A 13,960-nucleotide genomic window follows, 5' to 3' on the forward strand; every position below is an offset into this window, starting at 1 on the left:
TAAACATGAAGTAAACTAAAACATGAACTAAAATATCCGATTCTCTAACTTAGAGAATAACAAAAGTATATGTGGTAACATATAGTATTACAGAAAAGCATATGTTTGTGTCTCCTTTTTATGTTCACAAAACTTGTATTGGGAAAATTGTTTTATTCTATTTGTCCCTTGTGGCCAGTCACCTGCTCCCTCTTCTGAAGATTTCTTCAGAATCTCTCTCTCTCTCTCTCTCTCTCTCTCTCTCTCTCTCTCTCACACACACACACACACACACACACACACACACACACACGGTAAACTTCTTGAGGTCAGGGGCTATTTAACATGCTCAAATAAGTGATCAATAAATATTCTTTAATTAAATTGTATTGAAAAAGAAGTCAATTGAGAGAGGAAAACCAAAAGAGTTTTTAAGCTTAAAAGCTTTGAATTGTGACCAATGCTTAGTGTAAGTGAAAGTGAAAGTGAAGTCACTTAATGAAGTCACTCAGTCATGTCCGACTCTTAGCGACCCCATGGACTGCAGCCTACCAGGCTCCTCCGTCCATGGGATATCCAGGCAAGAGTACTGGAGTGGGGTGCCATTGCCTTCTCCAAATGCTTAGTGTATCATCCCCAAATGCGATTAAGTTTGCCTTAGTAGGGTAGGAGGAAGTAGTCCCTCCCCCAAATAGTGATGTTTAGGTATTTGAATATGTTATTTGCTCAAGAGAGAGCTGTCCACCCCTAGCCCAGGCAGCCCATCTGTGTGAAGTAGTCAAATCCAAAGACCCTTGAAACTGAGGGTTCACTAAGGAGGAAGTAGTCCCTCCCCCAAATAGTGATGTTTAGGTATCTGAATATGTTATTTGCTCAAGAGAGAGCTGTCCACCCCCAGCCCAGGCAGCCCATCTGTGTGAAGTAGTCAAGTCCAAAGACCCTTGAAACTCAGGGTTCACTAATCAGTGCATCAATATTGCTTGAATAAAAACATCAGAATAAGAAAAAACTCCAGTTAATCAAATTAGTAGATAATTGCAAAGCTTTTCGGTCTTTGTACTCCTTTCTTTACAAGGCAGAGCTGTACTGCCTGCTGTCTTTCTCTTTGGGTAAACACTTGTTCATTTTACTCAGTTTATGGCCCTGATGGTTTTAAGTACCACTAATTGCTTCTGAGAATTCTGTGGAGTCCATTGATTAATCCCTTTGAAAATGGTTAGGTCTGTGTATTTGGTTTGAAAAGTATGTGTTTCTAGTGTCTGAATAGCTTTGGAATTTTGAAAACCTCTGATAGAAAGCTTAACTATATGTTCTAAACACTTTTTTAAAATATTTTTTATAAAAGAATTTATAGTGGTTTTACAACTCCATTTGATTTTGCCCCCAGCATTATCATCTAAAAGTTTTTTTCAAAGATTTTTCACAGAAATATAATTTCAAGCTAAAATACATGTTTTTATATTCTACATTAATATCTATTATCTAATTTGTCACCTTATTAATATATTTCTAGCATGTATTATTGGGGATTCCCTGGTGGCTCAGTGGTAAAGAATCTGCCTGCCAATGCAGGAGACTTGGATTCCATTCCTGGGTAGGGAAGATCCCCTGGAGAAGGAAATGGCAACCCACTCTAGTATTCCTGCCTAGGAAATCCCAGGGACAGAGGAGCCTGGTGGGCTATAGTCTGTGGGATCACAAAAGAGTCGGACACAACTTAGCAACTAAACAACAACAAGTATACATCATGATATACCAAGGCAGAAACTTTTGAAAGAGATTTTATGAGTTTCTATGCTATTTAAGACTCTTTAGTGCTCGGTCCTTACCATCAATCTTTTCCATCATGTATTTTGTTAGAGGTGGCTTAGGTATAAAAGGTGTTCTCACTTTATAGCTTGCCATCACCACTGGACATGCTTTATTTATTTATTCTTCTATCCCCTGCCTACTCTCATTCCATCCTCCCAAAAGCCACTCTTCTAATGTATTTGATGTGTATCCTTCGTTTGTGCATGTTCTTATAAAATCTGTACTGTTGTTTGGTGTGTGTGTATAATATTCTCTTACTTTTTTTTCCCTAATACTGTAAGATCACTCTCTGTTCCTGGATACCTCTAGTGTGTTGCTCCTAACTACCACAGAGTCCTTTATAATGTTCCTCCAACTCATGTTGCCTACCTACTTCCCCGTGATGGATAGCCTGTCCCCTCCACACCGCCCCCCCCCATTACCTCCTTGTATCTGTCCCCATATACGGTTCTGTAGGAGAATATATTTGGGCTGCATACCCAGGAGAGGGATATTCTAGAGCATGGGGATATCTGGGTGGCTTTTCAGATGGCTGTTTTCAGTGCTGGAGGCATTTGGTTCCAGGCACTTCTGGTCTGTCCTGAGCACAGGTCAAAGAGGCAGAGTCACAGGTGATCGCAGTTAGAATAGTAAGTCTTGAGTGTGCTTGAATGGTGAATGACAAAGGACAATGACAGCATACTGACAATGTCAGCTAAACTCTCCAAGCTTTAGTCTCAGTTCCACCAGTTCGTTTGTCTGTTCTTACACTCTCATTATGCCTTTTTTATTAGTACAGTTTTACATAATATTTTTTGATATCTGGTAGGGAAAGTTCCTTAGCTACTGGCAGACCTTTATTTTTCTGTATCAATTGTAGGTTAAATTTATAAACTTTCCAAGCAAAAGTTAAGTGGAATTCTGATTGGGGTTACATTGATTTTATGGAATTTACATCAACTATTTGGGGAGAATCAATATTTTTCTTACATTAAATTAATTTTTCCATCCAACAGCAAAGAGTGCCTCTCCAAATATTTGCATTATCTTCTAATTTCTTTATTAAAATTTGATTTTTTCATATAAGCTATTGTGTATTTTTGGTTAATTCCTAAATACTTACAGTTTTTGTTGCCATTGTGAATGATGTAGTATTTTCATATTACTTTTTCTTAGTGAAAAGAAATGTTAGTGATTCTTGTATATTGGTATTATATCCAAAACTCTGCTGAATTCTCATCCTAGCTCTAATAGTTTCAATGAGAAATTCGTTTATGTAATTCATCACAATTATAGATTAAAGGAGAAAAGGCACGTCAACTTAAAAAAAACGCACAAAGTGAAAGCTGCAAGTTTTATTTGGGGCAGTATGAGGACTGTAGCCTGGGAGACAGCACCCCAGTTAGCTCTGAGAAACAGCTCCAAAGAGGTACTGGGAAAGGACAATTTATATGTGATTTTGGTAAAAGGAGAGTACATGCAATCGAGTGCATAGTTTTTTGAGGAGAGTTTCTGCTGGTCTTTTGAAGCTTCTGCTAGTCATGAGAAACAATTGTCATCATGAAGGGTTTTAGTGCTTTTCTAGAGAAGAGGAGATATAAAAATTCAGATCATAAAACCAGTTCCTGAGAATATCTAACTATCTGAAGACTTGTCCTGCGAGTTTCCCGAAGCACAGAGTGCCTCATTTCTGCTCTCCACCCTGAACTTTTTCAGGAAGTGTTTAAGGTCAACAGCTGCAGCTGCACACGATTTAATCCTTGTAGAGGTAGATGGCAAGCACCCACAGCAAGTGCCAATTGGTGGTTGACAGGCATGTTGCTTATCTCAGTGTTGCTGCTGCTGCTGCTAAGTCACTTCAGTCGTGTCCGACTCTGTATGACCCCATAGACAGCAGCCCACCAGGCTCCCCCATCCCTGGGATTCTCCAGGCAAGAACACTGGAGTGGGCTGCCATTTCCTTCAATGCATGAAAGTGAAAAGTGAAAGTGAAGTCACTCAGTCGTGTCCAACCCTCAGCGACCCCATGGACTGCAGCCCACCAGGCTCCTCCGTCCATGGGATTTTCCAGGCAAGAGTCCTGGAGTGGGGTGCCATTGCCTTCTCCGTATCTCAGTGTTGGTTCAGGTAAAATATTTGATTAAGTTGACATTTTATTTAGGATTAACAAAACTCTTAAGAAAGGAGAAGAGAAATTCCTTAAGTAGGTGAACATTATATAATAGAATTCTAGAGGAAACTTATACTTTACGGAGACCCTTTAGCTGCATTTACTGTATGTAAGCATAGTACTGGAGGACTCTGGCCATCGATTGGAAGAGGGCTTTCCTGGTGGTTCAGATGGTAAAGAGTTTGCCTGCAATGCAGGTGACCTGGGTTTGATTGCTGGGTCGGGAAGATCCCCTGGAGAAGGAAATGGCAACCCACTCCAGTATTCTTGCCTGGAGAATTCCATGGACAGAGGAGCTTGGTGGGCTACAGTCCATAGGGTCACAGAGTCAGACACAACTGATCGACTAACACTTTCACTTTACAAGGAAAGAAGAAATTGTTTCTTCAGTACTTAATGTATTAATGTTGCATCTTTTGGGCATAAGGTATTGTTTCTAGGAATTTATCCATTTCATCTATGTTTTCAAAATTATCACCATATAGCTGTCCATAATACTTAGGGGGAGGGGTAAGAGCTTATTGAGACACAATTTACACTTCATACAACTCATCCATTTAAAGTGTACAGTTCAATACACTGTTTTTAGTGTTATTTATAGAGTTGTACAAATTTCACCAGTCAATTGCCTATAATACTTATTTAAAATATTTATAAAATCTCTATTTTTGTTGATGATCTACTCTTTTTCAGTCTTTGTCCTTTTTTATCTTTATCTTTCCCTCTGCCTTTTTAAAATCAGCACTGCAAGTGCTTATTAACATTCTGAAACAATAAATATATGCTTTTGTTAGTATTGTCATTCTCCTTCTCTCTCTCTTAAAAATCTATTTCTGCCCTTATTTTTATTATTTACTTCATTCCTGTTTATTTGAATTTTCCCTGTTGTTCTTTCCCCTCATTTTTTAGCTGAATGCTAAGCATATTTGTTTTTAAATTTTCTTGTCATGAAAAATATATATGAAGTTAAAGTTTCTTTCTAGCTACTGTTTTAGCTGTAGCATACAAACTTTGACCTATAGTGTTTCTATATCATTCTTCTCAACATAGAGCTATTTACCAATGCCATATATTTTCCAAGCAAATGGGATATTTAAGTTATACCTTTGTTAATAGTTCCTAACTTTATTGCATTATAATTGGAAAACATTTTAAATGGATCCTTTCTAACTTATGGAAACTTTCTTGTCTTCTAAGATACAGTCTACATTTTTAAATGCCCCAATTATATTCAAAAAGAATGTGTATACTATTTAGTACATGTTTTTAAAAATATTCCTAATAGCTCAAATTTATGAATTGTATTGTTAGGTCTTTGACATATCTACTTGTGTGCTATTTGCTTTAACTATCAGTTTTGAGAGAGGTATATTAAAATTTCCAACTACAAATGTTCATTTATCTATTTTTCCCTGAATTTCTATCAATTCTTAAATAAGTTTGGAGATTCTTCTGTTAATACGGGCTTCCCTGATAGCTCAGTTGGTAAAGAATCTATCTGCAATGCAGGATACCCTGGTTCGATCCTGGGTTGGGACGATCCCCTGGAGAAGGAAAAGGCTACCCATTCCAGTATTTTGACCTGGAGAATTCCATGAACTGTATGGTCCATGGGATCACTTTCACTTTCACTTCTGTTAATACATATTAATGATGGTTGTATCTTTTCGCTCTGTTGCTCTTTTATCAACATAAATTTATCTGTTAAAATGGTTCATGTACTTGAATTCTATTTCATCAGATGTTAAGACTGCCACTCCAATTTTTGTGCAGTTCATATTTACTTGGTGTGTCATTTTCCATTCTCAACCACTTTTTGTTTTCTACTTCAAGTGTGACTTTTACCTAGGCCATATTGCTTAATCTGTTTTTAACATCTGGTCTGATAATCTCTTTTAAGTGGTGTATTTTAGCACATTCATATTTATTCTCATTATTCTATTATTAGGATTTATTTCTGCCATCTTCACCATTTACAGTATTTTTGGTTTCTTTTCATCTTTATTTCTTTCATTTAATAAAAAAAATTATGAATTCAGAATGTTGCTAAAATCACAAAGCTCAATTACATTATTTCACTTTACGATGATAATTTTTAAAAGGGTAAATTTTCACTAATTTGTGTAATGATAATTCTTTACCTGTTTCCACAACTGTAATTCTTGTTCAGGCTGTAATCCTTGAGGCAATACTGGAGCACCTAAAAATAAAGTTATATTCACAAGTTAATGTTACAATATTTCTCCTAAAACTAAACATTATATATAATTCATTTTGGGATGATATTTCTCATTTTTCACTGTATATCATTTTTCTCCTAGTTCAATTAGGTATCTCCGGATTTGACTTAGTATAAGGATTCCCTGGTGGTTCAGTTGGTAAAGATCCCCCTGCAATACAGGAGACTGGGGTTCAATCCCTGAGTGGGGAAGATCCTCTGGAGAAGGAAATAGTAATCCACTCCAGTATTCTTGCTTGGGAAATCCCATGGACAGAAGAGCCTGGAGGGCTACAGCCCATGGGGTCCCAAAAGAGTTGGACATGACTTAGCAACTAAACCACTAGCAACCAAGGAGACATAATTATTAAACAAACTTTAATAACATTACAAAGATATTACTCTCAAGAGTGAAAGACTTATATGTCCACACAAAAACTTGTACATGAACATGCATAGTAGCATTATTCATAATAGCCCCGAAGTATAAACACTCCAAATATCCATTACCTAATGAATTAACAAAATGTAGTACATCCATACAATGGAAAATTGTGGTCCATAAAAAGGAATGAACTATTGACATATGCTGTAACAGTATTGAATCTCAAACAGATTGTGCTAAATCAAATAAGCAAATGCAAAAGATTATATTCATACATATAAATGTGTGAATCCATTAATATGGAACATCCAGAGAAGGCAAATCTATAGTGCTAGATTACTGGCTGCTTAGGGCTGAGGATAGGAATGGGGACTGACTGCAAATGGACATAACAGATCTTTGGGGGGTGATGGAAAATTGTATTGTTGTGATAGCTGCACACTCTTTCTTTTCTTTCTCTCTCTCTTCTTTTTGGTAGAGATGAATCAATACTTCGTTTGTTAAGGAGAAGTAAAATTACTAAAAGTTTTGTAAAACAGAGCATAAAAAAGTAAGAAATCCATTCTACTTATTCAGAATGCTTGAAGAGTCACTTATGCCACTATGTATGATAATGCAGGAAGAAAAATTTATTACAGACACATACTTTTTTTTAGTTTGGGTTTAGTGTTGGCCCTTGTTTGACCTAAATAGTATAAAGAATGATGTTCAACCAATTGAAATATCATTTTTCAAGTAAGACAATGCCTCCAGGGTATTCCTAATGTGATCATGAAAGAGAACTCAGATGATGAAGTATCACATAAAATCCATGTAAATGCATGAATACAATGTTAAACACAACTTTACGTTTATTTGTATGTAAATCACTAGTACTTGCTATAACTAGTGGGGCTTCCCTGGTAGCTCAGATGTTAAAGAATCTGCCCGCAGTGCAGAAGATCAGGGTTCAATCCCTGGGTTGGGAACATCCCTTGGAAAAGGGAATGGCTACCATCTCCAGTAGTCTTGCCTGGAGAATTCCATGGACAGAGGAGCCTGGTGGGCCATAGTCCATGGGGTCGCAAAGAGTCGGACACAATTGAGTGACTAACACTTTATTATAACTGAAGTTTGTACCTTTTGACCACCTTCATGAAAACTTATTTATTCCATAAATCACAAATTAATTTAAAAGACAAAAACTCTCAAAATGTATGAAACATATTTAATAAAAGGTGATGGCAGATATCCTTATAGGATAGAACTCCTTCAAATCAATAGAAAAAAAGGAAACATGAATAGGCAAATGGCTGCCCAACTATTTAAGTCCACTTAAAAATCACTGAGTTACATAATTAAAACAGATAAATTTTGTGGTACATAAACTGTATCTCAGTAAAGATCTTTAAAAAAAAAGAATTACTTGTTAAGGCCTTAATTATTGTTGAAATAAAATGTTAACTAGCTTATAGCCTCTAAAGTAATATTTTCTTCACAGGTTTAATTTTCTAATTCATGCTATATAAATTATAAATTTTAAATGTAATTATTGTTTATTATATATATTTATTCTTACTAAAATTAAGAAAATACCCTTTTGTGAAAATGAAAGTATTAGTCTCTCAGTCATGCCTGACTCTGCAACTCCATGGACTGTAACCCACCAGGCTCCTCTGTCCATGGAATTCTCCAGGCAAGAATTCTGGAGTGCGTTGTCATTCCCTTCTCCAGGGGATCCTCCCGATCCAGGGGCAGAACCTGGGTCTCATGCATTGCAGGTGGATTCTTTACCATTTGAGCCACCAGGGAATCCACAGGCACTATGCTGAGCATTAAAACCTGTCATGTCCTTAAACCTTTAAACCAACCTTTTAAGGTAGCTATTCTCCTTATTCCCATTTTAAGATGAGGAAACTGAAGGAAGGAAAGATTAAATAATTTGTCTCAGGTCACCAAAATACATACGTAGCAGAAGCAGATTTCAAATCAGGTCTCCGTGCAGGCTCAGTCATGTCTGACTTTTCGTGACCTGATGGACTGTAGCCCGCCAAGGTCCTCTGCACATGGGATTTCTCAGGCAAGAATACTGGAGTGAGTTGTCATTTCCTCCTCTAGAGGATCTTTCCAACCCAGGGATCCAACCTGGGTCTCCTCTGGCTCCTGCACTGGCAGGCAGATTCTTTACTACTTGAGCCACCTGGGAAGCCCTCAAACCAGGTATGACTGATTCCAAATCCTAACAGATTTTTCCCCCTAATTCTACCACTTTTCAGTCAAGTCTTGCTTTGAGTTCACTCAAATTTATACTGTTATTGAAGCTAAGTTCTAATAAAAGTAACAGTATTTAACTACATTTTCTGTACCCAGCATTAGAAGTAACTTACATGGATCATGTAGTCCATAGTCAAGAGTTCATTTATTTGAATCCCCTTTCATGGGACAGCTATTCTAGTACACAAACAATCTTACACACTTCTCAATTATATATTTCTTATCCTAGCCCAAAGGTATATCTCAAAGACATTATTGTCTGGTGACTGTTACTCTAAGTTGATTCTGTTTTCAGAAACGGATAAAGCTGTGCTTCTCAAATTTTTATACAAAACATCTGGTGATCTGACTAAATGAGATTCTGATCCAGTGATTTGGGTACAGGTCCAAGAGTCTGCATTTCTAGCAAGCTTCCTGGTGATAAACTGATGCGGCTAGTCCATGGATAACAGTGAACAGCCAGAGGCAGTGAGCACTGCATTGCAGAAAGAAACAGAGGATGCCTCTTATTTGACAGAACTAGGCAGCTCAAAGAAATGTTTCAGGTCTAAGGTTTTTAACAAGTCTGAATAATTCCAAAAGAGGGATATAAATATTCTCATGAAAGAAATCTAACAGGCCATCGGACTATTCCTTACAGCTCGAATGCATTACTCACCTATTGTTACTAGGCGTACACAGCTTTGAAAAACAGGAAGGTAAAAGTAAGGGGGATAAAGGCAGAGAGCAGTATTTGATTGAAGAGAACCAGAGTCAAGTATGATGCAAGGAAATACACAAGGAATTTCACTTGTTGGATGCAATCTTCACCTGCCTGTGCTTTTGATTTCTCCACTCATCATACCAGGGTTAATCTCTTTTTGACAGGGCATTTCTGTTTAAAGAAGACAATTTCATATTCTTTCTTTGCTTGACTATCCTCCACCCTCCAGTAAAAGTGGAAGCACCCCCTCCCTACAGCCTTACCAAGACCTTCGAGACTTTGTCTCCTTCCATGTCCCCAAGCTGGCCCAGGCCACACCAAAACTGCCACCGTCTAACTTAGTCCCAAGTATTTATATAATAAAAAAGGGATACTTTGTGGCTCTTACACAAAACACATAAACACAGTCTCAGGGTAGAAAGGTTAGAGAAACCAGAATTTTTAAATGTTTACCTATAATTTGTAGAAAAGCATTAATATCCTATGACTGAATCCAAACATAAGAGGAAAAAATGTCCCCTTTGTCTATTTGTTAACTAAAGTTGTGCTTTTCCTCTCAACATACCCAGGATGTGGGCTTTACACTAGCAAACTAGTGCTAGAGACCTTCCCAAATACTGTCAGGACAGTGCCACTCTCTTCTATATTCTAAAAACGGCAATGGATTTTTTTTTTTTCTTTTAATTTTTATTAAAAGTAGGGCTTTTATTAAGAGTAGAGCTTCCCAGGTGGCACAGTGGTAAAGAATCTGCCTGCCAATGTTGAGTTTGATCCCTGGGTCCAAAAGATCCCCTGGAGTAGGAAATGGCAATCCACTCCAGTTTTCCTGCCTGGAAAACTCCATAGACAGGAGCCTGGTGGGCTACAGTCCATGGGGTCCGTGGGGTCCATGGGGTCCATGGGGTCACCAAGAGTTGGACACAACTAAGTGCACAGGCACACACACAGCTGATTTACACTGTTGTGTTAACAACTGCACTATTTTTGATCAGTTTCAAGATATTTATACTTAACACTATCTCATAAAGGGAAATCTTTAGTTTTGTACTGAACAATGTAACTAATGCAAATAATATGGATCAACAGCTTGTGCATCTGTAAATACACCATGTGTAAGAGAAAGAAAAGCAGATCCTGCTATTCTAAAAGTAGTGTGCATTTTCTTTTCTCATTGCTAGTACTTAGCTAGTGTAGGATTTGGAAGTCATAAATCATTACTGCTGACTGAATTTCAAGAACTATTTCATGAGTAGGAAAACACACTTCTTAATTCAGTCTTGGGCACTTCATCACTTCTTGTCAGAGGCCGTGTCAAAAGATAGTTTGTTGCAGAACAAATAATTTCACAATTTGTATGGAAATACAAAAAACCTCGAATAGCCAAAGCTATCTTGAGAAAGAAGAATGGAACTGGAGGAATCAACCTGCCTGACTTCAGGCTCTACTACAAAGCCACAGTCACCAAGACAGTATGGTACTGGCACAAAGACAGAAATATAGGTCAATGGAACAAAATAGAAAGCCCAGAGATAAATCCACGCACATATGGACACCTTATCTTTGACAAAGGAGGCAAGAATATACAATGGATTAAAGACAATCTCTTTAACAAGTGGTGCTGGGAAAACTGGTCAACCACTTGTAAAAGAATGAAACTAGAGCACTTTCTAACACCATACACAAAAATAAACTCAAAATGGATTAAAGATCTCAACGTAAGACCAGAAACTATAAAACTCCTAGAGGAGAACATAGGCAAAACACTCTCCGACATACATCACAGCAGGATCCTCTATGACCCACCTCCCAGAATATTGGAAATAAAAGCAAAAATAAACAAATGGGACCTAATTAAACTTAAAAGCTTCTGTACAACAAAGGAAACTATAAGCAAGGTGAAAAGACAGCCTTCAGAATGGGAGAAAATAATAGCAAATGAAGCAACTGACAAACAACTAATCTCAAAAATATACAAGCAACTCCTACAGCTCAATTCCAGAAAAATAAATGACCCAATCAAAAAATGGGCCAAAGAACTAAATAGACATTTCTCCAAAGAAGACATACAGATGGCTAACAAACACATGAAAAGATGCTCAACATCACTCATTATCAGAGAAATGCAAATCAAAACCACTATGAGGTACCATTTCACGCCAGTCAGAATGGCTGCGATCCAAAAGTCTACAAGCAATAAATGCTGGAGAGGGTGTGGAGAAAAGGGAACCCTCTTACACTATTGGTGGGAATGCAAACTAGTACAGCCACTATGGAGAACAGTGTGGAGATTCCTTAAAAAACTGGAAATAGAACTGCCTTATGATCCAGCAATCCCACTGCTGGGCATACACACTGAGGAAACCAGAAGGGAAAGAGACACATGTACCCCAATGTTCATCGCAGCACTGTTTATAATAGCCAGGACATGGAAGCAACCTAGATGTCCATCAGCAGATGAATGGATAAGAAAGCAGTGGTACATATACACAATGGAGTATTACTCAGCCATTAAAAAGAATACATTTGAATCAGTTCTAATGAGGTGGATGAAACTGGAGCCTATTATACAGAATGAAGTAAGCCAGAAAGAAAAACACCAATACAGTATACTAACGCATATACATGGAATTTAGAAAGATGGTAACAATAACCCTGTATACGAGACAGCAAAAGAGACACTGATGTATAGAACAGTCTTTTGGACTCTGTGGGAGAGGGAGAGGGTGAGATGATTTGGGAGAATGGTATTGAAATATGTATAATATCATATATGAGACGAGTCGCCAGTCCAGGTTCGATGCATGATACTGGATGCTTGGGGCTGGTGCACTGGGATGACCCAGAGGGATGGTATGGGGAGGGAGGAGGGAGGAGGGTTCAGGATGGGGAACACGTGTATGCCTGTGGCGGATTCATTTCTATACATGGCAGAACCAATAAATATTGTAAAGTTTAAAAATAAAATAAAAATTAAAAAAAAGATAGTTTGTTGCAGATATCCAAAGGTACCTCTCTTTTAGGAAATTTCTGTCTTCATTTTAATGTTCTTTGAACGGTAAACTATTTCCAGCCACCAACTCTGTGGCTGGCCCTTTACCTTTTTATTGCCATTTGCATCTCTGCTAACTCATTTTTGCCGAGGATGCTACACTATTGACATGATTCTCCCCCCTCTGGCTTTGTGGCATTTGCTTTGTTGTTTTTTGATACATCCACTTGCACCTTGCATAATGATTAACCTTCGTGGATTATCTCCCAGCTTGGCTTATGTATGTCAAGCTTCCCCTCCAGTGCTATTGTCAGGGCTCAGGAATATAGCAGATCACCATGGCAGATCAGACGAGGGTAAATTCACCCTCTTCCCTTCTCATCACATTTTTAGAGAGATAAAATTAATATTTTAGTATTAACAGCAGGTCTGAAGGGGAAAGAAGACCCAAAAGGGTAGTCTAGGGGGATTTCTGTGTAGGGAAGGAGGTATCTCATCCCTTAACTTAAGAAACAGTGGGGATATTTACGAGATGATTGGTCAACCAGCAGATACCCTCTTGTGGAAATAACACCCAAGACTTGCTGTTTTTAGAAAATGGCTGCTGCTTCCTATAGTTTCTGCCCAATCACCAGGAGCCTGAAAATTCCCCTGTATCCCTGTGCTAAAAGAAGTTCTCTCTCACTGATGCAAAATTCACTGCAAGCATATAGTACTTAACATGCATGGAAAGTATATTTGCTTCACAGAGAAAAAAATTAAACTATGATTATCTGCTTTCTGAATAAGGTAGATAAAAGTGACCATCCTAATTTTACCAATAACAAATTTAAAACGGAAAAAGATTAACATGACTTTGCAAAAGGCATGCTGTATCACTGCTGAATATGCGATGGAGAAGGTTTAGGTCTCCTAGCTTCTACTGCTTACATTTCACAACCAAATTACCCTGCTTTTCAAGCCGACAAGTCCCCACCTCTCTGAATCTCAAATGCCCCAAGGAAAGGGGAAAAACAATGAGAGGACAGCAATAAAAATAGCTCCATTAGGAAAAGAATGATGTGTCAGCTCCCCCATCTCTAATAGGGGGCTGGGCTACAGGTTAGGGAAGGTTCCCACACTACTGGCTTCAAGTCCTAACATTACGGACAATGATGAAACAGCCCTCCCTTACACCACTGAGAGGAGAGTAGAGGGAAACTAAGGGGACCCGCTGCGGATCTAGAAAATTCAAGATCTTAGTAGGGCTATCGCTGGCCCAGGAGGGCCCTGGCTCAAAGCTGGCAGATGAGGGATGGTCCCCTCAGGCTACTTGGAAAGGTAACCTTAAGGGAGCAGGGAAGTGATCTTTTCCACTGGAACTGGTTATATCCACTCTATCCCAAGTCCGAAGCTTTGGACACCCCTTCCAGACCTTGCTTTTGCTTTCCCCCCGTTTTATCTCTAAGCCACGGCTTCGCTGGTGGTTCAGA

The 13,960-nt window shown here is 38.3% G+C and overlaps 1 protein-coding gene across 2 annotated transcripts in view; it reads right to left on the reverse strand.

Annotated features, from left to right (window-relative positions):
• The window catches only part of NMU (neuromedin U), a 34,250-nt gene that overhangs the window by 18,486 nt on the left and 1,804 nt on the right, over nucleotides 1-13,960 (reverse strand). For both annotated transcript variants that reach the window (XM_061420207.1, XM_061420206.1), the window contains exon 2: nucleotides 6,082-6,140. In XM_061420207.1, the coding sequence (XP_061276191.1) occupies nucleotides 6,082-6,140 (59 nt within the window). The remainder of the gene's footprint in view (nucleotides 1-6,081; nucleotides 6,141-13,960) is intronic.

This window comes from Bos javanicus, chromosome 6 (assembly GCF_032452875.1).
Source record: "Bos javanicus breed banteng chromosome 6, ARS-OSU_banteng_1.0, whole genome shotgun sequence".
In the NCBI taxonomy this organism is placed as follows: Eukaryota; Metazoa; Chordata; class Mammalia; order Artiodactyla; family Bovidae; genus Bos; species Bos javanicus.